At 37.2% G+C, this 24,610-nt stretch overlaps 1 protein-coding gene across 3 annotated transcripts in view; it reads right to left on the reverse strand.

Moving 5' to 3' along the window:
- The window catches only part of LOC106871767 (vacuolar protein sorting-associated protein 54), a 484,461-nt gene that overhangs the window by 345,052 nt on the left and 114,799 nt on the right, over positions 1-24,610 (reverse strand). For 2 of the 3 annotated variants that reach the window (XM_089359786.1, XM_089359788.1), the window contains 2 exons: positions 23,470-23,612; positions 377-476 (listed from right to left, as the gene is read on the reverse strand). The exons of the other annotated variant lie outside the window; for it this stretch is intronic. In XM_089359786.1, the coding sequence (XP_089215912.1) occupies positions 377-476; positions 23,470-23,612 (243 nt within the window). The remainder of the gene's footprint in view (positions 1-376; positions 477-23,469; positions 23,613-24,610) is intronic. 3 annotated transcript variants of the gene reach the window in all.

Here is a 24,610-nt window from a genome sequence, read left to right on the forward strand (position 1 = left end):
CTGTTTTCTGCATTGAAAACAATAAAATCAGATTTAAGGTCTTCTATGAAGGTGGCTTTGGTAGAAGCAATTCTATCTCTAAGAACAAGATGTTAGTAAATTTTGGATTTGAATTTTTGATTTAATTTACATGTTATTTCCACTTTAAATTGTCTATGCTGTTTCCATTTTAACATTTACTACTTATATGTGATTAGTCTAATTACAGATAAAGGAGACAGTATGTTGTGCCATAAATTGAAGAGTAGTAGTCAAAGATTTCATGTACCAACTCCATAGTTCTGCCAACAACTCCTCTTATCAATCACTTATATAAATACATATTGTGTTAAAGAAAGTTATCAGAGACCTGTAAGAAAATTACCAGGAAGCCTACCTTGTTGTGGAGTTTTGCATAATTTGTCCTTGCTCTTGATAGCTTCAATATTTTTAAAGACCCCTTTGCCAGTGTTTCTTCAAGTGCATGAATTTTGTCCCTAGATAAAGTATTAAATTTGTGAGAATTAAGAAACAGAAAAGAGGTATAGATATGACTGTGTGGTAACAAACTCCATGGCTTTCAGTTCTATCCCACTTCATTACACCATATAGTTATATTCTACAATACTTTGGTAGATGTAGACTATACAGAAGCTTATTGTGTGCACATGTGTGTGTATAATATATTCATTATTAACGACTGAAGCATTATTAGGTCAATATGTTAGCAATATGTTTACATGCTTAAAGCGTGTATATGTTGAAAGCCTTGCGTAAGTATCTCTTATAGACATATAGTATTAACCCTTTCATTACTAACCCGGCCGTAGCCGGACGAAAAATTTTTTGGTCCATAAGACCAATCCAGTCATATCCAGCTGAGTGTATCCATTGTTATTTAAATGTAAATTTGAATCCAAGTCTCGTTAGTACATTCGTGAAAACACATGATTTCACTTTGCAAACAGTTGAGTTATTGTATCCGACATTGTTTGGCATGATATTTTAACTCGGTGAATTTTGGAAGATTTTTTTCCACATTTTTTTTGGCATAAATTTTCTTCAACTTTGAAAATAGAGAGGAGTTTCATGCTATCAAGCAGTGATTCCAAATTTGAAGGCTTTTCAACAGAAGATATAGAGATATCGAGGAAAAGAATGAATGAGGTACAAAAGCATGTGGTGGATGAAAATGAATTGGATATTTCTGTATCCAAAACCAAAAGCAGCGATTCTGAAGAAACTGAAAGCAGCGACAGCGACATCGAGGATGATTTTACACCAGAATGGAGTAAAAACTTAAAACACATTTTTATTAACAATTTTTCTGAAGAGACAGGGTCTACTCATAGTCTTTCTCAAGAAGTGAAACCATTAGACTTTTTATTTTTTATTTTTTTCTAGCATGCTTGCTTGAAGCAATCACTGCAGAAACAAACTGTTACACAGAATGTAAACAAGCTAGAAAAAAAGATAGCTTGTGGTTTCCTGCAATCGTTGATGAAATACGGGCATTTTTTGCCATAAATATTATTATGGGTATTAAGACAGTTACCCAGAATTACAAATTACAGGAGCCTTTTAGCGATCAGTATGTTTCCAGTATTATGACCCGAATACGATTTGTGAAACTGAACCAGTATTTACATGTGAGAGACACTAGCAGTACCCCAGTACATGGAGAACCAAACTTTGATCCCTTATTTAAAATAAGACCCCTCATCAACTGCATTCAAAATGCATATAAAACATTTTACAATCCTAGGAGATACGTATCCGTTGATGAGGGTATGGTGGGGTATAAAGGAAGGATACACTTCCGACAGCATATGCCAGGAAAGCCCACAAAATAGGGGATCAAAGTTTGGAAAATTTGTGAAGCAAATACTAGGTACTGCTGTGGATTTAGCTTCTATACAGGGAAAAGAGACAATAATGTTAGTCAGCATGGCCTAGGGTACGATGTGGTCTGGAATTTATCACTTCCATACCATAACCAGGGCCATATATTATTTTTTGACCGATTTTCTAGTTCGGTCAAACTTGTGGTAGATTTAGAAGCTGTGGTAACGTATACGTGTGCTGCGGTAATTGCTAGTAGAAAAGGGTTGCCGTTGGATAAAAAAAAAGCAAAATTAAAAAAGAGGTGAAATAATCTAACGGCAGAAAGGAAATCTGCTAGCAACCACATAGAGATAAGAGACAGATAAATTTTCTATCTACCAGTGCACAACCATGTGTAGATTGGCTGAACCAGATGATGAGTTATTATCCGGTTGGTAGACCGGGTAATAAATGGTGGTGATACCTGGTTTGGTATATAGTAAACATGAGCATTGTAAATGCATTTATATTATATACCAAATCAGGAGGGGTTCGCAAGTGGTGTGACCATCTGCAGTTTCGAGCAGATGTAGCAACGCAGTTGAGGGCAGGTTATTCGTCCAAAAAAATAACTGCAGGAAGGAAAAGCAAAGCCTGCCAGAGAGATATTCCTCTGAGTTCAGCCGATCTACATAAATTAGAAAAAATCGGGGGTCGCAAAAGGCAGTGCCATGAATGTCTACATCAACAAAGAAAAACTCCCAGTGGACGGCCAGTTGAAACGTCTTTCCCATGTGCATTCTGCAAGGTTGCAGTATGTAGAGTGGGATGTTTTACAACTTTCCATGATAGAAATATTGTGTGAATATTGTTTGTGTATATATATATATATATAATTAGATTATATAAATATTTTTCAAATTTACTTAGTTTTATTTTTTATTTTAATTTGATTAAAAGATCACTGATGTCACATTTAACCAGCAGGATGAACAGAAATTCATTATTAGCAATGCAGGCAATATTACTTAAAGATCAGTGATCTGTATACATATGTATAGTGCAAAAACACTAATATATCAGCAGTAGGCAAAGGTTGCCCTGGATTCGCAGTTAAATTGCTGAATGTAGATTTGTGCTTGTTAACTTCTTCAGAAGGTATCTATTGTAGACATGCAGTATTTGCAGTTTAGCATGGATCAAATTAGTACACTAATTACCATGATAGATTTGATCAGTATTTGTTGCATTGCATCATATGCTATAAGTTTGGATTCCTGTATAAGAAGAAATTGTGGGAACATAAGTTTTCCAAAGTAATAGAAAATAAGACACCACCATTCTTTGGGACTTTAACATTCAAACTGATTGAGCTATTTAGGTAAAACAATCACAATGACAAAACATTTGCTAATAAATATGTCAATCTCAGCAGGCTGCAACACTTCTGTGAAAACATTTGAAAAGTTAAATACAAGGACCTTAAAATAGAGGCCTCATATATATGGCTTCTAAGAACAACAACTATACCTGTGATCACTGGAGCTTTGGGAATACCAAATAGTGTTCTTGAACACTACGGCCAAATACTAGGAAACTCAAAAGCATAAGAACTATAAAAGAAAATGTTCTCATTCTAAGAAAAACATTGTTAACCTACAAATACCTGATCCTCTTAAAACTTTTTCAAAACTAAAATATTACAAATTTAACAGAATCTTAGTTCTCAAATTCTGGTCTCTTTTCCCCACAATATATCACTGCTAATCATAGATAACACCCATAATACTTGCTGTTACCTGAGGGTGGCACTGGAACAGCTTGTATAAATGAACAACAATAATAATAATAATCATAATGGCTTCAAATTTTGGCACAAGGCCAGCAATTTCAGGGGAACAAGTAAGTCGACTATGTCAATCCCACTGTTCAACTGGCACTTATTTTACTGATCCCAAAAGGGGTGAAAGGCAAAGTTGACCTCAGCAGAATTTGAACTCAGAACGTTAAGACAGATGAAATGCTACTAAGCATTTTGTCCAGAGAGCTAACAATTCTGTCAGCTCAAGGAGGATGATAATAATAATAATAATAATAATAATAATAATAATAATGAGGAATTTGGGATAAAACACTACAAAGGCACACAAGTTGGCCTGGGGAGAATATAAGAAATGAAGGCATGATCAAGTGGTGAAAGTTTTACACTGGAAGCTTTGTCAGAAATGGGAATTTAAAGCTGGAAGCACATAAGATATCATATCCTTAGGTAGAAAGAGTACTTGATTCAGAAAAATGCAATATTTTGTGGGATTTTTCAATTCAAATGGATAAGATAAAACAATAATAGACAAGGAAAAGTGAATTTCCTTACTGATTATTCTACCATGCCCATTTGATTCCAGGATTTTGAAGAAAGATGAAAAATTAAAAACAATTTATCCTCTTAAAATTTGAGATTGCAAAGATTTGGAATATGAAATCTGTAAAGGTTGTACACATGAAAATGAAATGGAATATCAGAGGTTCCACTGAAGATTTGCTTCTTAAGAAAGGGAAAGATCATCAGAAAGGTTTTGAGTACTTGATGGCTTACTGAAATTATGTGGATATCTAGGGTAACCCACTACCCACATAAATACTACAGAAATAGAACTAATCCTGAGTCAAGTCAAACAACAATTATAATAATAATAATCCTTTCTACTGGAAACACAAGGCCTCAAATTTGGGGGAATAGATTAAGTCGATTACATCAACCCCAGTACACAACTGGTACTTAATTTATTGATCCTGAAAGGATGAAAGGCCAAGTCGACCTCGGCGGAATTTCAACTCAGAATGTATTGACAGATGAAATACTGCTAAGCATTTCACCCAGCGTGCTAATGATTCTGCCAGCTCACTGCCTTAATAATAATAATAATAATAATAATAATAATAATAATAATAATGAGGAAGACAAAAAGATGGACAGATACAACCCTCTTAAGTACAAAATATCCCGACTATGGAAAATGAAGTAAGTGAAGATAGTGCCAATTATTGTTGGGTCCTTGGGAAGAGTATCAGAAGGCATCAAGAGGAATATACAGGAAATTGGAATAGAATGCCCAGTAGAACTGTTACAAAACGTTTGCCTCCTTGGCACAGCCAGAATAATCAGGAAAGTATTAGATAGCTGAAAAGAATGAATAGTATGGTACCGTAGGCTGCAGGTAGTAAAAGCCCACTATGCATGCAAGACTCCAGGAGCTCAACAAAACCTGTGATAAAGGGAAAATAATAATAATAATTACCTGACAGAGAACTGCTTAAACAAACTGAAACAGAAGGCTACAAATACCTGGGCATACTAGAGTTAAATGAGATAATGGTGAAGGAAATGAAATAGCAACTGAGGATAGAATATTTCTGAAGACTAAGATTGGTATTGCACTCAAAACTGACCATCATCATCATCATCATCATTATCATCGTTGTATGTCCGCTTTCCATGCTGGCATGGATTGGATGGTTTCACTGAGGACTGGTGAGCCAGAGGCTGCACCAGGCTCAATCTGATCTGGCAAAGTTTCTACAGCTGGATGCCCTTCCTAATGCTAACCACTCCGAGAGTGTAGTGGGTGCTTTTACATGCCACTGGCATGAGGACCAGTCAGGCGGTTCTGGCAACAACCATGCTCAAAAGGTGTTTTTACGTGCTACCTGCATGGGAGCCAGTCCGGCGGCACTGGCTATGACCACACTCAAATGTTGTTTTTCACATGCCACCAGCACATGTGCTGGTAAGGTGACACTGACAACAATCACGGTCGAATGGTGCTTTTCGTGTGTCACCAACATGGGAGCCAATCCGTGGCCAGATGGAATAAAATCCAAGCAGTTAATATGTGGGTGATAGCATCACTTCAATATGGAGCTGGAATCATAAAATGACTAAAAAAAAGAACTGGTGAACATGGATACAAAGACAAGAAAATTGTTGACAGTGCATGGAGCCTTCTACCCTAAGAGTGACACAGATAAGCTGTACTGAAGAAAGGGTGGGAGAGGTTTGATCAGTTGTAAGGATTATATGAAAGCAGAGGAAAACAGCTTAGGTGGGTATGTAAAAAAAATACTGTGGAACAAGTTAAAACATGTGAAGAAGGCCAGGGTCATTAAAACTGATAATTGTGTAAAGAAAGAAAAACTCAAAAGAGGAAAAGAACACAAAAGAAGAAACAGCATGGAAGGAGGGAAAAAATGTATGGTCAGTTTGCAAGAGATACAAATGCCAAAACAGATACAGAAGATCAGTGGCTATGGATGAGGAGGAGTGACCTGAAAACAGAGACAGAAGCACTTATATGCGCAGCTCAAGAACAAGCATTAAGGACTAACTATGTGAAGTGCAGAATTGACAACACTACCATCAGCAACAAATTCAGAATTTGTGGTGAGAGGAGTGTGAATACAAAAGACAACATAACAATGTAGCAAGAATGATCCATTGGGAGCTCTGTGGAAATCACAGCCTTTAAAGAGCAAAAATGTGGTTTGAGCAAATCCCAGGAGTCACCAAGAAAGAAAACTACAAAATCCTACAGGATGCAATGATTCAGTGTGATTACCTAACCATACATCAGAAACTGGATATCGCTGTGGTGAAAAAAAAGAAAGAACATGTATGATAATCAACATAGCATGTCCTTGTGACAACAAGATCAAAGAGAAAGAACAAAAAATTAACAAGAATGACAATTTGAAGTGGGAAATTTGAAGGTTGTGGTCAATAAGAGAAGACATGGTACCAATAGTAATCGGCACAATTGGAAGAATCAGCACACAACTACCAACATGGCTTTAAAAGATTGGTACAAATGTAAAAGAAGAATACCTACAAAAATCAGCACTGCTTGGAACTGCAAGAATTCTTCACAAGGTCCTTGAAGCATGACCAGTAAACAAGTATCACCTTAGTTTGCTGGCTGTGGACAGCTGACACTTTCCATCATACCCAGCAAAATATGCTGTGTGTTTTCATAAAATAATAATTATAAGCCTTTCTACTATAGGCACAAGGCCAGAAATTTGGGGGAGCAGGCTAGTCAATTACATCAACCCAAGTACTCAACTGGTACTTATTTTATTGACCCCAAAAAATGAAAGGCAAATTTGACCTCAGAATGTAAGGACAAATGCTAACAATTCTGCCAGCTTGCCATCTTAATAATAACAATAATAATAATCCTTTCTACTATAGGCACAAGGCTTGAAATTTGGGGGATGGAGATAGTCGATTACATCGACCACAGTACTCATCTGGTACTTATTTTAATCAACCCCCAAAAAGATGAAAGCAAAGTCGACCTTGGTGGAATTTGAACTCAGAACATAAAGATGGACAAAATGTTGCTAAGCATTTTGCCCGGCATGTTAATGATTCTGCCAGTTTGCCATCTTAATAATAATCCTTTCTAATAAAGGCACAAAGCCTGAAATTTGGGGCGAGTGGACTAGTTGATTACGTCAACCCCAGTGTATCACTGGTACTTAATTTATTGACCTCCAAAAGGATGAAAGGCAAAGTCGATTTCAGAACATAGCAACAGAGGAAATACTGCTAAGAATTTCGTCCAGCATGCAACTGATTCTGCCAGCTTGCTGCCTTAATAATAATGGTTTCAAATTTTTCCACAAGGGCAGCAGTTTTTGGGGAGGGGATAAGTCGATTACATCGACCCCAGTGTTCATCTGGTACTTATTTATCAACCCCAAAAGGATTTGAACTTGGAACATAGAGGCAGACAAAATATCGCTAAGCATTTCGTCCAGTGTGCAAATGATTCTGCCAGCTTGCCACTTTAATGATGATGATGATGATGATTATATTCTCTAGAACAATATTATGTACAAAACCAAATATATGACACCCTAGGCATAACACCAACATGAACTTCTAACTTGTTGTCTCTTGAGGTCTCTGGGTGAGACATGGAGCCAACTTGTACAAATACAAAGCAAAAGTCAAACATATATTAATAATAATCCTTTCTTTATTAACCACTGAGGGTTCATATAAAAGATTTGGGATGGTACAGGACAATACAATACAAATAGAGTGGGATTGCTTCATGTAAAAAGGAATAATAAAAATTGTAACAAATAAATCCCCAAAAGAGGGAAACTTCTAATAGCTGCTAGTGGAAAGCCCACAAAAACCACTATTGCTCTGACCTCTAGAGCAAGTGCCCTTTCCATTTCGTCTACCTTCAATCTAGAGCTGCATGCTTAAAATAGGCCTGTTCACTCAGGCCATTTGCATTATATTCACCAACCTTTTAGCAAAATTGCTGGAAAGCAACACTTTCCTCTCTACCCTCACTTTCCTTTCAGCCCTTTCAACTTTTTTTGCAAAGACCACCAGGCAAAGAAACACTGCCTGCCCTTCCAGACCAAAGGAAGGTGGTGGGGCAATTTTCATAATGGACTCAGCTGATAGCCGGATCCATCCTACAGCAGATGTTCAATGTAAACTCACAAGTCAGCAATGCTTGGGCACTGGACAAGAGCATCCAGAACAGTTTCATCGCTCTGCATGCACCTCGGGCAAGCCCGGCTGACAGCACTTTCATTTATTCCAAACTGGTAATGCCTCCCTGTAGCACTGCTAGGCCAGGGATTTCTGGAAGTTATCCATGGGCCTTGGCCCAAAAGTCCTCTGGAACAGACCAGCTAACTCATTTTCATCAACTCCCAAAGAATCCCCAAGAATGATGTCACGCTTGGCCACTACTAACCCTTTATAGGACACATGAATGGAACTTCCACCAACAGCACTCTAGATGCCAGGCACTTTGTCTTGGTCTACATTTGGATCCAGGACTGCAGCTCAGACAAAGCGATGGGCTGTGAAAAATTGCGTCTGATAAATAACGACCACAGCTGCTCACCATCTAGGATGCACTGGAGATGTTGCAGCCTCTGTGCATGTCTGCACACATGCCCAACCTTCCATTCAGCAAGTGTTGACAGCAAATGTGGTGCCTGACCAGTGGAATGTGCCTTTTCCACAGAATGTAGAAGAGTACATGTTCCATTTGGTCAGACATAAACTGAGGCAAGGCACAATGGTCAAGCAATAATATATGACAGATGTTGTATGCATTCACCACCTCTGCCTGACCTTTCAGGGATAGCTTTCACTTGGCCCATTTCTGGTGAAATTGGTCACCTTGCTCATTACCTCATCCCAGTTCTTCTCCACCTAGAGAACTGGACCAAATCAGACCCTGAGCAATTTCCCTGGTCTCTCCATCCAGCCTCCCACGACATCATTGGATGGCATGGACCTGCCTCTCCAGGTGCCAAGTTGCAGGCCCACTGACCTTTCTTAGTTAATTTTTGCTCCTGTCACTGCCTCATATTCTTTTAGAGCAGTGCTGACCAGGTCTATGTAGTAAATATATAGATCTTGAATTTATTCTTTAATTTCTCTATGAACTCTTGTAATAACATACACACAGCTATATCAACACCTTGTACTGACTATATATTTCAGTACATTAATTGATGACCCAGACATAATTTGAATATGCAGCCTTCTGATGTTGACTCACCCTATTCCTAATGCCAAAATTATCTTGTAGTTGACATATCCAAAATTGGCATCAGTGCAGTCATTCAACAACTCCACCATGGTGAATAGCAATGTCTGGTATTTTTCTCTAAGCAGTTAAAACCAGCTGAAACTAAATATAGTGCATTCAGTTGTGAACTGCTAGCTATTCAACTCTCAGTTAAACACTTCTAACACATTTTGGAAGGGGGAAACTTCACAATATTTATGGACCACAAGCTGTTATCTTTCACTTTATACTGCAAGCCAGATAAATTTTCTCTGAGGGACATTCGACATTTGGATTACATTTCACAATTCATGAGTGATATGCAATACATTCCAGGTTCTGAGAACATTGCTGCAGATTCTTTATCCCGTTTACCTGTCAATGCACTATTTTCAACTACAGAAATTAACTTGAACGAAATGTCTCAAGATCAACCATCCGTTGATTTGATTAATATACAACAACCAGAACTAAATCCTTTTGACCTCCAATTTCTCCCAGTTGCAACATCAAACAAACAGATCCTTTGCGATATTTCTTCTGGTAAACCTTGCCCTTTAGTTCCAAAAAAGCATCGCCATATTGTTTTCTCAGCACTACACAATATTTCACATCCTGGTATAACAGCAACATTGAAGCTTATTTCAGCTCATTTCATTTGGCTAAACATGCGTCGAGACATACCTAATTGGACTCACACCTGTGTCAATTGTCAAAGATCCAAGGTACATAAACATATCCATGTGCTGTTAGGGACTTTCTCCAATCCAGATGCATGATTCTAGCACGTACATGTTGATACAGTAGGACCTTGGCCTGCGAGTCAAGACTTCATGTTTTTATTAACCTGTATCGATCGTTTTTTTTCCACTGGCTAGAAGTCATTCCACTCATAGACATCTCTTCTCAAACTGTGGCACAAGCTTTAGTCACAAGATGGATTTCTCGTTTCGGAACACATGTTCCAATAACAACAGATCACAGACGTCAATTATAGCTAAGCTTTTCCAGGAGCTTACCAAGATTTTAGGAAGTAACCAGTTACCAACCAGCTTCAAACGGATATGATCAAAAGATTTCACTGACAGCTTAAAGTTCCATTGTGTGCTTCTGCTGATTCATCTCGATGGATTGAATTTCTTCCTATTGTTTTCTCAGGTCTCCGCTCTTCTGTCAAAGAAGATATTGGATATTCTCCAACAGAATTACTTTATGGTTCTTCCTTGATGCTGCCTGGTCAAATGATTGTTTCTGCAAACACGCAATATACTGACACCACAAGTTTCGTTGAACGCTTGCATGATTATATGTCAAGGTTACCACATATGAACACCAGAAAACAAGACATTAAAACATATTTACCTAAGGACTATTCTTCCTGGAATCATGTTTTTGTCCGCAATGATGCTGTTAAACATCCTTTAACAGCACAGTATGCAGGACCTTTCATGCGCTTTCTTGCACAGATAAAGTTTTCACCTTAGACCTTAACGGTCATAAAGACACTATTTCAGTTGATAGGCAAAAAAGGGCTCACATAAAAAAAAAATATTTCCACCCTCACTTCAGACAACAAACACACAGCATTACAAATGCGTACTTTACACTCAACCTCACAAACTTTGACTATCAAAAACAGCAGACATGTGCACTGGCCCAAGAATTTAACAAACATTTATTACTTTTGAACTGTGATATTGTTTCTATGCTTTGACATTTTATGATGTATACATTTTTGTAATTTTCATGATTGTATACTGTTACCTCTGCCCCGGGGGGGGGGGGGGGGGGGGTAGTGATGTAGGTAGATAAATAGTTGATTGATCTCCCTTGCAAGAAAGATCATAGAGTAATCTCCCTTTTCTAAGTTTCTCAAAGCATCTGTGTCATGAGACGTGAATCTTAATTATTCAAGAAGCTTAGCATTTCTCTTGGAAGTTTCTAGAATGTCTAGCGTTCCATTAATAAAAACAGCTTGCTAACCCATCTTTTCACTCCTTAGTCAATTAGACTTAGAGTCATTCATGTTGTTGTTATGTACATCTATTTCTCTACACCACCACTTAACTGTTATTCTACATTTTCTATCTCTGAACTTTCTTGCATAGATTACTTCACTCAACTAGCCTCTACAGTTTGATTCCATGCCTCATCATTGAAAGAAGAATAAAATATATTTTTATGTAGTAAATATATAGATTTTGAATTTCTTTCATTTCTCCATGTACTCTTTTAATAACATACACAGTCACATCAACACCTTGTACTAACAATATATTTCACTACAAGTATATCTCATATCCACCGAAAATGGGCATGAAAGCTTGTCAGCTGTAGAGTCTGATTTCACTGATCGCCACTACATAGACACTTAATGACCTGATGTTGTTGGGTAGATGGACTTGAGCAAGACCATGTTAGATTAACGTGTAGAAGTGGAAAAAGCTACTTACAGTAATTTAGTTGACGAGGAGGGGGTTGGATGCTTCATCTCCATAGGTATGTGTGGATGTTTCCACAAGCAGATCTTAATATATTCTTTTATTCATATCTTTCTGAACACCCCATTCTCCTTCACAATATTTTGTTTTGATGGTGTTGTATGTGTGTTGCAATGATTCTATGATTTTCATGTGTGTTGGTGTGTTGTTTCTTGATGTAATAAGGTCAGTGTGTATGATGTCTAAATAGTTATATGTGTTCCATTAGTTTTTTATTGTTTGTGTAGCTCAAAATGTTTGACATTTGCTGGTGTTGAGATGTGCAATCTAAAAATTGTGAATTGAGTTGTGCTTATGATGGTGGTGCCTGTGATAGTGGTGGTGGTGATGGTAGTGATGGGGATGATGTTCTTGACAGTACTGAGGTGGCTGCTATTAGGGGAGATATTTGAAAATTTGTTTTTGATTGTGTCTTGCCCCTCTGGTCATACCAGCCAGTTTTTTGTGTTGATGTCGGTGTTACTTTTTCTTTTGTTTGACCTATAAACCTTTTGCCAATTAGGATCTTCCTGTTCCCCCTCACTGAAGGACATGTCTAATTGCTTTGAACACAGGAGGGGCAAATCATGCAGAACTTTTTGTTGTTTTTCTGTTGAAGAAGTTGTTTTGAGGATTCAGATGCTGTTGTTTTTACTGCTATAGATGTTGGCGAGTTCTCTTTTATGCTTGTTGCTTTTGCCCCCACTGTTGTTATTCTTCTTGTTGCTGCTACTACAGTCAGTACTACTATGATTGCAGTTGCTGCTACTATTGTTACTGTTGTTTTTGAAGCTGTAGTATTTACCTGCTTCTGCTGGTGGTGTTGCTGTTTTTGTGGTGATGGTGACGTCAGCAAAAATGGGGTGGCTCACTTCTCTCTTTTGTTGTAGGCAGAAAGCTTTGAGGTTATTTGTGTCCTTGCACAGGTGCCATTTTGGCTTTCTGCCCTCAACAGCCACATGAAGCTTTGTGCCACTTGGTAGGCTTATGTAGTCTAGGATAGCCTCAACGCTTAGTTAGTCTGCTTGTATTAGTCGCTGCATCCCATCCTAACTACTTTTGCTTGTGTATCTTCTGTATTTGTAAAATCGTGATTTTCTCCTCTATGTCAAAGAGAACTGCAGCCACCAACCAGCAGGTGCTTATCTCTGGTGGGATGTTGAGTATTCTAACCTTGAATACTCTTCAACCAAGATAGCTGGTGGGTGTGGATAAGTTCGTCACTTAGACTTTCTAGATTATCTGCCAGTGTTGATATCTTCAACAATAAAGTTGAATGTTATAACTCTCCCTTACTTAAAGCAGGTCAAAAAAGAAAAAAATTACCTACACTAACCCCATTGACATTAATTCTATCTCTATTGATCAGGACATGAAAGCGTGTCATAACAGTAATAACAATATAAATGTTAGTTCGGATAACAACACTGAATCGAAAAATATAGTTTTGCAGTGTAAGGGAGATAACCATTCTTTAAGACCCGTTTTACATTATGATAGTAAATCTAGGATTTTTAAAGATAATTATCCGAATAATAAGTTAAGTCCTAGTAAAACTGTTTGGTTGATAATTCCATATGATAAGCAGATCAAATCCAACCTCTCTTATCAGTTTCATGAAGCTATAGATAAGAATTTTTCCCAAAATTCAAGATATCATTCCATTATTAATTCACACAGAATTAGAATAGGGTTTTCAAACACCAAAAACCTTTCACAAAACATCTCTTTGCATAACAATAAGTTGTTAAATACAAATCCACTTAATGAAAATAATAACATTGATGTTATTAACACTAGCCATTGTTTGAACAATAATAACAACAATATTAGTATCTCTGATAAAAATTCAAATTGCATTTGTGTCCTTAGCAGTAATTCTAAGACTAAAAACTCTGTTTATCAACGTAAAATGACTTCCAGTTCTGATGTCTTTTTTTACATAGGTAGTTCTTCATCTCAGTTGTCCAAAAGTATACCTAACCATTATTCTACATTTAGACATATGGATAAATGCAACAATACTGGGCTTAGTAAATTAATTTGGTCTCTAATAAGCAATTTGGTTTTGAATGGAATATTCTATCTAGACCCTTTCCTTATGATAAAAGTAAATCCTTTTGTCCGCTCTGTACCAAAGAACAGTAACTCATTCTGTTCTCGGAGAATTCTCTTGTAAACACCTTTAAAGAATGTGTTTATCATTGCAAACATTGACAAAAACATACCTTCAGTTCCTATAAGTAGTTTCTACCAGCCTATAAAATTTGACTTTTGACTGTCTTCTTACATTTCATTTCCACTACATATATCTATTTACACGCCTTTAAGCTTTATTTCCGCCCATCTTTCACACTATATTTCTCCACACTTAATTTTCTGTTAATTTCTTTCTTTCTCTTCCTCTTCCCCCTTCTCTAAACTGCCTTTGACGTTAAATCTATTAACGGTCTTTTAAAAAATAACTTATGTTCCCTTCATCATATACGTGGTAATCAAATTCGGTTAAAATGGCTTATTGATGTGTTTTGTTTTTCTTTTTCCCTACCAAGATGATTACATTGTATTACACCATTTTATTCCCTCAGGAATAATACCAATGTTTTCTTTGGAACATATGTTGGAAGTATAAAGATGCAAATAACATCTGCGTTTAATTTATATATGTTATACCAAAAACATTTCACTAAACCCTGGAACTTCTACCTTTATAAGTAGGCTGTAACATCTTTGGCACTTATGTGAATCTTTACCACCTTGGTAACTATTTATTTATTTTTTCCGTGATATTTGTACACATTGAAAAAATACACATACATTTATATATATATATTCATATATGTATATGGCCTCGCTCGGGATTAAAATGGCATAGCTTTTTTATTGTTTTACTTCTTCCAGTCATGTGACTGCAGCCATGCTGGAGCACCACCTTTAGTCAAAAAATCGACCACAGGATTTATTCTTTGTAAACCTAGTACTTATTCTATCAGTGTCTTTTGCTGAATCACAAAACACAGCAACATCAGTTGTCAAGCAATGAGGGGTGAGGTCCACATACACACACAAATATACACATATATACGATAGCCTTCTTTTAGTTTCCATGTATGAAATCCACTCACAAGGTTTTGATCAGCCTGAGACTATAATATATATATATATATATATATACATACACATGTATATATGCACACACACACACACATATATATATATATATAGAATCAAGTAAAGGTAATAAACCTCATTAAGGGATCATATCATCATCATCATCATCATCATCATCGTTTAACGTCCGCTTTCCATGCTAGCATGGGTTGGACGATTTGACTGAGGACTGGTGAAACCGGATGGCAACACCAGGCTCCAGTCTGATTTGGCAGAGTTTCTACAGCTGGATGCCCTTCCTAACGCCAACCACTCAATGAAAATACTGGTTAGTTACCAATCTACAGAAAGTTCAACTATAAGGTAACCATATAAACCGTGGTTCATATTTTTATATATTTAAAGAATGAGGAGAAAATGGAGTGGAAAAAAGGAAGCAGAAAAATACATGTATATATAAATATATAATAATGTCATATAATATCATACTTATCTATAATACTGCAATACAAAAACTTAAAGGTATAAAATGTAAGTCAAGTAGAAGCAAACACTGGCAAAGTATGTGTTAATTGAAGTTATGAGAAGGGGATAAATAGTTTCTAAATATAATAATAACTTATTGTTTATGTTTATAATCATAATGCAATAAAATTTAATTTAAATAAATGAATAAATAGCAAATCTAGAATAATGTGAAAAGAGAAAATATCAAAAATACAAACTATAACCATTCATCTCTTAAGAAAATTTATTTCAAGCCTTTAAGGTAAAAAACAATAATAATAAACTATTAGGTAGGAATGAATTTTTAAAATTTTAAGTTTCAGACATACCATGTTCCGTTAAATAAACTGGAAGTAAATATGCTATGAAACATGCTCAAGTGGGTAAGGGTAATATTAAGAAAATAAATACTTTAAAACAAAATGAATTACAATGAATTACATAAAATGCCTTCATGCATAGCTGGGATGTAGGGAATATATATATATATATATATAAAGACAACTAAGCCGGAACAAATTTAAACGGCATATCTTAAAATTCAGTCAGAGGTAATGATAATTATTTATGTATTTAAGCAGTGAATCAGGAATCAGCTCAATATGCTATTAACTTGGCACGTTTTAGTACTAAATAATAAGACTAATTTTAGTACTAATAATATGAAATAATAAGACTAAGACTAATGGAGAAATAAGCATAATTATACATCAGAAATAAAATATGTCATTCTTCTATACACACACACACACATATATATATATATAAGGTTAAGAAGGGTATTGGATTCAACCAAACCCAAAGATACAGGTAATACCGAGCAAGTGCTGTATACCGGCTACTTTTGCCCCATTCGTTGTATAAACAACAAATAAAATACATCCATAACACCAGACTTAAACAATTTATATCCCAAATCACATCCCAAAGACATACCATTAATCACAACCGCAACCAACCACCCACATTTTCCAACAGACCCCACAAACACACTTATAACACTAGAGCTAAATCTAAGATATATAAAGCAATTAGCTACACCAAAAATGTGGACAACTATTCTCCACCTAAATACTTAGATTACAACATGCACAGAGCCCCCCAAAAAAGCAGTGGCCGCTCTATACTTTAGTACACCCCCCCATTCTCACTTAACACTAGGAACTTAGCTAAATCTTTCTTCAAAATACTTGATTCTAACTTCCCCCGACAACATAAATACCATTCTATATTCAACAGAACCACTTTGAAATTGTCGTATTCAACCACTCCTAACTTCGAATCTATTATAGCAACTTCTAATAAACATAAACTTTCACTCTATTACCAAAACTCACACAACCATAACTATGCTAATACTAGCACTCGGCGCATGCATATACCCAGCATAGACATTAATATACGTGCATCTAACACTAACATTCGTACACTTAAACACGACCACAGTAGATCCCAGCCCACTAAAAGACTCGATACTAATAATACCATATCCTATAATAATAACAATGGTGGGATTAATAACTATAACAATAATTCCATTGATCTAGATTCTTCTACATCCTCACATAACATATCCTCCAACAATAATGCCTCATCCACCACAGAGCCCAACCCCCAAGTCTCATCTACTTGTAACTGTCGCTCCGGGACTATCTGCCTGCTACAAACGCATTGCGTAAGATATAACGTAATATATAAATGCACTGTAACGAATCTGCTACATAACTCTACAGCTACATACATAGGTTCAACTAAAAACTTCAAGCAACGCTACGCAGCCCATTTGAACTCTTTTAGATATGACAAACACAGTAAATCTACAACACTAGCCAAGCCAACCACATTCATCACCTCAATAACACAAATACCCAGTATACTTTAAATGGTCCATCCTGGACTCTGGAATTCCATACCAGGGCCAGCGCTCTAATTGCAAGCTTTGCTTAAAGGAGGCGTTCCATATTTTAAAATACAATTCTCCCACTCTACTTAATCGATATAACGAAGCACTTAGCACCTGCAATCACCGTTTTTTCCATACATTTAAATTCTATCACAGACACAAATGCACAAATGACCACACAACATAATCACACAACTCCTTATAGGCAACCTATTCGACCTAGCAAAATGGTCCCCCTTCTACCATCTTTAGAATAGATTTATTTCATTTTAGATCCTATCACTACTAAATATTATATTTTTTCCTAATTTACTTCCTTTATACTGCCACTAACACCACCACCACCTGCAGGCTCCGTTGATGACCACAATCAACTCTAGGTAGCAGCTGATCCCCCTTCGACCATCTTGAAATTAGGTTTAGCTCTATTTTTAGAACATATTACTACTAATTCTTTCTCTCCTATTTTCCTTTAATACTATTTTTAGAATGTCACCCACACCCTCACCACTTATAGCCTGACAACATACACATATAAATACCTCTCCACACTACCTCCTCGCATTCCTTCTTACTTACTAAACTTATCCCTCCACCCCCTCATTCTTCCTTTACTTCCTATACTTATTCTCTCTGTCCTGTCAGATTAACTGACCATACAACCACTCACTACTATTCCTCACTTGAATTACTTCTTTCTCCCCTTTCCTTCCTGTCTTAAGACTTGACTTCTTTACCCTACACACAACTCTCACTTGATTTGGGCTATTCATTGAATAAACAACGCACAGTATACTCCGGACACGATATGACATATATCCACCTTTGCTACTACAATTATCTCCGGAAAATACCCACAAGGATTATTTACATGGATGTTTACTACTGGAATGAAGCTACACTCCAAGTACTGTTTCTTTTTTCTTTTTTCAGCGCATCACTCTCACTTCCTATTACAACTCTCTTCTTATAGATGTAATAATCCATTCCTCTACTATTTCTGTCTTCGATGAAGGGATACATTGGATTTTCCCTGAAACAGCTGTAAGACTTTATCCATAAAATATATTTCTAACTTTACCATTGTTCTCTTTATCCTTTTCTCTCTTTATATATATATATATATATATATATATATATATATAATCTTAAGTCATATAATCTGTGTTAAACACATAAGGGGAGGTAATATGAGATTTACCAAAAGCACTTAATTTTCATAAATAATTATAATATATTATATGACATAACATTCATTTAATTTGGTAGATCAACTGATGTGCAAAATGTAATTTTATACAAAGATTATAAAGTATGAAAGAATAAGTTAAGTAAATTAAATCAAATAAACTATTCAGAATATATTATAAGACATAACATGCATAAAATTAGATAGATCAAGTTACATGCAAAATATAATTTAATACAGAAATTATAAAGGTGAAGGAATAAGTAAATTAAATCAAATAAGACAAAATACAATAAATACAATAAAATAAAAGAGTTAATTGTAAACATAACAAAGAATTAATATGCTATTTAAAGGATGTACTAATAATACATTACAGGGATAAATGCATGGTATAATCATATAAGGTAGGATGTGTGTGTGTGTGTGTGTGTGTGTCTGTGTGTGTGTGTGTGTGTGTACGTGATTGTACTTTATGCACGTCCACAAATTAGCACACATGTCGCTCCAATTTTAGGAGATTCATCATGACCCTATCTGCATTTTTGTCAACTTTTTCTCTCAGAGGTACCTGCGTATACCTATAAAAATCGATTTTCAACCATAACTTTTACCAATTTTGAAGTTTGTTGACATGACGAAGTCAAACTGCGTATGTGCGTGAAGAAGAGGGGGAGTTACAGAGTGTTTGCTAGTGTCTAACAAAAAAAAGAAAAGAAAAAGTGGAAGAGGGAGACAAAGCGTCTAAGCAAAGAAAATGTTTGTAACCAAGATAAAGTTTGTTTGCCAGCGTCTAACACAAAAAAAAAGGAACAAAAAAGTGGAAGAGGGAAACAGAAAGCGTCTAACAAATCATTTATTTATTTTTAATTGTTCATCTTTCTCCCCCCTCTCACTCTCACACACACGCACATATACTACTTTTGGAGCAAAAGAGTTTTGTTTATATTTCACAACAACAATATAACAAAGAGGTGTATGTAACAATTTGTCAGTGAATTACACAATATAAATGGGTAAAATTTCCGAGGCTTCCACCCCACACCCCAAGCCCGTTATTCGGACAACAAAAAGGATTTGGTAATTTTTCAGATTAACACCCGCACAATTTCCACTAGGGTGTTACAGTTAGGGTTTTAAGCTTAGGGTTAGGGTTTTACGGTTAGGATTAGGGTTAGTGTTAGGGTTACGGTTAGGATTAGGATTAGGGTTGGTGTTAGGGTTATGGTTTTAGGGTCAGGGTTAGGGTGTTAGGGTTAGAGTTTAGGGTTAGAGTTAACCTAGAAGGGACAGGCCCCTTATTTTTTGGTTAAGGCTGTTGGTAAGTTTTCCTAAGTTACTCCAATCCAGATCCCCAATGCAAACCTTCAGATCAACCTTCTCCTATACAGATCTCTAATGCAACTTTAAAAAGAAAACAGTCAATGAGTGGAAATAACCAATTAACTGATTCCTTATGGGATTTCCCAATCAAATTGCCAGCAAACCATCTTCAGCCAAACCAATTTCAATGGATTTCGCTCAAATCTGATGTCGATGTTACTTATTTTGGTTTGAAATAAAGCACTTGATCACTTAATAATCCTAGCTTAATCCCGGGCAGCGCCGGGCTATACTGCTAGTATACTATATTTTGTAAGAAAAATAAGAGGGAGAAATTTCATGGAATTAAAATATTATCAATACAGATTAAAATAAGAGATAAATAATAAGGAATTAAAGCAGGTTAAAACCAGGTTTATGGGAATTATTATTACATATTTATAAATATATGCGTTTTTCTGTCCCACCCACATGTAACAAGAAAACTTTTCACACACCCTATCCCAACAAACTTCTTTACATCTCTTTCATGTACTATGCTTACCTCTCATTCCCAGTTCCTGTCCTCACAGCCCTGTTCACAGCTATCTGGTAGCCCCCTCCTCACCTCCACCCTCTATATACCCAGGTTTTCACTACTTATTGCATTCCCTTTCCCCACTCTCTACTCACACTTCTTTAGCAATGTCCTGCTACTTATATTATGACCTTTGAACCTCAAAGGTATGCCCTGGAACTTGCCACCATCTCGGTCTCTTCTTGTAATCAACCATCCCGTCTATATTTTGATCATTATCCTTTGTGAGTGTGGCCAGCATTTTTTCACCATCCCTCTCCTTCTCCCTCTTGTACTCTTGCTGTCTCCCACTCTCTCTCTCTCTCTCTCGTTCTCCTGGTTGTCCCTTAGGCTGGGTAATCATGTATCTCCTTTACAGTGGCACACCTGTTTCTGTTCACATTCCTGATCTCTCTCTCTCTGGTCGGGTAACCTTGTACCTCCTGTACAGCAAAACACCTGTTTCTGTCTCACTATGACCTTTCATCATCTGACACAAGATCACCTCCTCCAATGTTCCTTCCCCTCTAAAAGGATTTTTGTCTTGCAAGTTACTTGGTGACCCTGCTAGTGCTGATGCCACGTAAAAAGCATCCAGTCCACACTATAAAGTGGTTGGTATTTGGAAGGGCACCCCCGCCCTGTTTAAAACCTTGCCAAAACCAACCTCACTTGTGCTTGTGCCACATAAAAAGCACTCAGTCCACTCTGCTGGGTGGTTGGTGTTAGGAAGGGCAGCCAGCCATAAAAACCCTGCCAAAACAGACACAGAAGTCTGGTGCAGGCTCCTGCCTAGCCAGCTCCTGTCAAATTGTCCAATCTATACCAGCATGGAAAACAGACATTAAACAATGATGATCATATATATATATATATATATATATCATCATCATCATCATCATCGTTTAACGTCCGCTTTCCATGCTAGCATGGGTTGGACGATTCGACTGAGGACTGGTGAAACCGGATGGCAACACCAGGCTCCAATCTAATTTGGCAGAGTTTCTACAGCTGGATGCCCTTCCTAACGCCAACCACTCAGAGAGTGTAGTGGGTGCTTTTATGTGTCACCCGCACGAAATGGTGTCTTTTATGTGCCACCCGCACAGGCCAGTCCAGGGGCACTGGCAACGATCTCACTCGAAAATCCTACGGGAGCCAGTCAGGCGGTACTGGCAACGGCCACGCTCAAAATGGTGCATCTCATGTGCCACCTGCACAAGAGCCAGTCCAGGGGCACTGGCAACGATCTTACTTGGCTTGCCGGGTCTTCTCACGCACAGCACATTTCCAAAGGTCTCGGTCAGTAGTCATCGCCTCGGTGAGGCCCAATGTACAAAGGTCTTGCCTCACCACCTCAGCCCAGGTCTTCCTGGGCCTACCTCTTCCATGGGTTCCCTCAACTGTTAGGGTGTGGCACTTTTTCACGCAGCTATCCTCATCCATTCTCACCACATGTCCATACCAGCGCAATCGTCTCTCTTGCACACCACAACTGATGCTTCTAATGTTCAGCTTTTCTCTCAAGATACTTACACTCTGACGGGTATTCACATTGACATTACACATCCAACGGAGCATACTGGCTTCATTCCTTGCGAGCTTACGTATGTCCTCAGCAGTTACAGCCCATGTTTCACTGCCATGTAGCATGGCTGTTCGTACGCATGCGTCATACAGTCTGCCTTTTACTCTGAGTGAGAGTCCCTTTGTCGCCAGCAGGGGTAAGAGCTCTCTAAACTTTGCCCAGGCTATTCTTATTCTAGCAGCTATATATATATATGAAGAACACAGGATAAATTATCTCATAGTATTTGATAACATCATCATCATCATCATTTAACATCCATTTTCCACAGAGGCATGGCTTGGATGGTTTGATAGGGGTTGGCGAGGCAGAAGACTGCACCAGGCTTCACTGCCTGTTTTGGCAGGGTTTTTACAACTGGATGCCCCTTCTAACACTAACAACCTTAAAGAGTGGACTGAATATTTTTTGCATTGCACCAACAATGGCGAGGCCTGTTTTGGCATGGTTCTTGCAGTGGATGCCCTTCCAAACACCGACAACTTTACAGTATGGACTGCATGGACTAGTATTAGTGAGGGTCACAAAGTAACTTGCAAAACAAAGATTCTTTGCGGAGGCGGGGGTTTGGAGAAGGTGGCCTTGTGCCAGGTGATGAGAGGTTAGAGTGTGACAGAGAGATAGAAACAGGTCTCTTGCTGAAGAGGAGATATGATTACCCATTCAGAGGGAAAGAGAAGGATTGAGACAGAAAGAGAAAGAGATATCAGGAATAAAGACAGAAACAGGTGTGTTGCTGTGGAGGACAGACGTGATTATCCAGTCAGAGGAATGGGGCAGATAGAGAGAAAGAGAGATAGGGAATGATCAAGAATAAGAGAGAGAGAGAGAGAGAGAGAGAGAGAGACAGAGAGAGAGAGTGGAAGAGAGTGAGAGGGTGATGATTTTTTATATTCTTAGTTTCAATCCCCAACAAAGTTAAATCTATCTCTCCTTACAAGATCAATGAAATATGTATGAGGCCAAACAACGTGATTCATATAGTCAAATAAAATCCTTGACAGCAACTGCAATAAAATATAAAAAATCTTTATTGTTGCGCTAGCAACAATAATAGGCACACTGAACATTCCATGAAGTGGTCAGAAAATAAACAGAAATGATGTAGTACCAAAAGAACTCTTTAGTCTTGTCAAGAACAGGACAACCTGTCTTGTATTGGTACCATGATAAAACACCCCCAGTATATACTGTAAACTAAATGGTGATAAGAACATCCATAGAAACCAAGACAAAATTGAAACATGCAAGCAAAGTACAGCCAACAAATACCAATATGAAAAGTGAACATAAATGATGGTGACCATAGTGATAAATAAGCAATGTTCCTCAGTTTCGTATAAAACTTAGATGGTTTTAATAAGTTTAAATAACACAAACATAAAATATACTTTACCTGAGTAGCTTTATTGCCTGACATGTGACTTGCATGTAATCCTGCAATTCATCGTGAGACGTCATCGCGTGAAAGAATGCTTCTGAACGCAGAGATATCTGTTCACCAATTTGAACCTCAACAGTGTCTAAATAATGGCTTAACTACAATAATACCACAAAAGATAGAACATTTTATTATATAATGGTGGAAAATCTGGTCATCTATCTCAATATAAATGAAGCATCATTACGTAGTTGCAGGCTCTCACAACACAGTCATCTCACACACACTCCTTCCCTCTCCCTCCCATCTTCAATATATATGTCATCATCATCATCATCATTTAATGTCTGTTTTCCATGATAGAATGGGCTGGACAGTTTGACAGGGGCTGGTTAGGCAGAAGACTGCACCAGGCTTCACTGTCTGTTTTAGCAGGGTTTTTATGGCTGGATGTCATTCCTAACCAACCACATTACAGAATGGAATAAGTGCTTTTTACATGGTATCAGCACCTTTCAGGGTTGATAAATCAAGTAGTAGTCAAGCACAGGGGTCGATGCAACTGATATCCTCATTGAGAGGGAGAACCATGGACCTAACCCCTTTCAAGGCTTCCAAGACTGATAGAAAGGAGGTATCCTCAATATAGAAACTGGGCTTAAATGCTTAAAATAAAGGTAGGGAGGGATCTACGAAAAGTACCCAAGGGGTCATGTAGTGGAGGTTTTAAACTGAGTGAACAGATTAAATCTACCACATAACTAGACAATGGCGATTTTGAAACAAATACTGCAAAGCTATTGGTCAAACTTTAAATCTACCACATAACTAGGCAATGGTGAGATTTTGAAACAAATACTGCAAAGTTATTGGTCAAACTTCCTTACAATTCTACCAATCCAACAAACTTTATATATATATATATATATCTTGTTTATCATTTTGTCTATGTTTTTTTGCAACATCATGTACCCAGATATGTATCTATATGTACATGTAGATGAAGGTATGTACATACATGTACATATATATGCATATACTCATGTATTGTTTGTATCACACGATCGAACGCATGCGTTACCTTTACAAGTAAGTTTTGAACTATATTTTTCTGACGCGACTCTCTTTATCTCTGTATCTATCTCCCCCTCTCATT

Source organism: Octopus bimaculoides, chromosome 11 (assembly GCF_046866305.1).
Source record: "Octopus bimaculoides isolate indiv1 chromosome 11, ASM4686630v1, whole genome shotgun sequence".
Classification (NCBI taxonomy): Eukaryota; Metazoa; Mollusca; class Cephalopoda; order Octopoda; family Octopodidae; genus Octopus; species Octopus bimaculoides.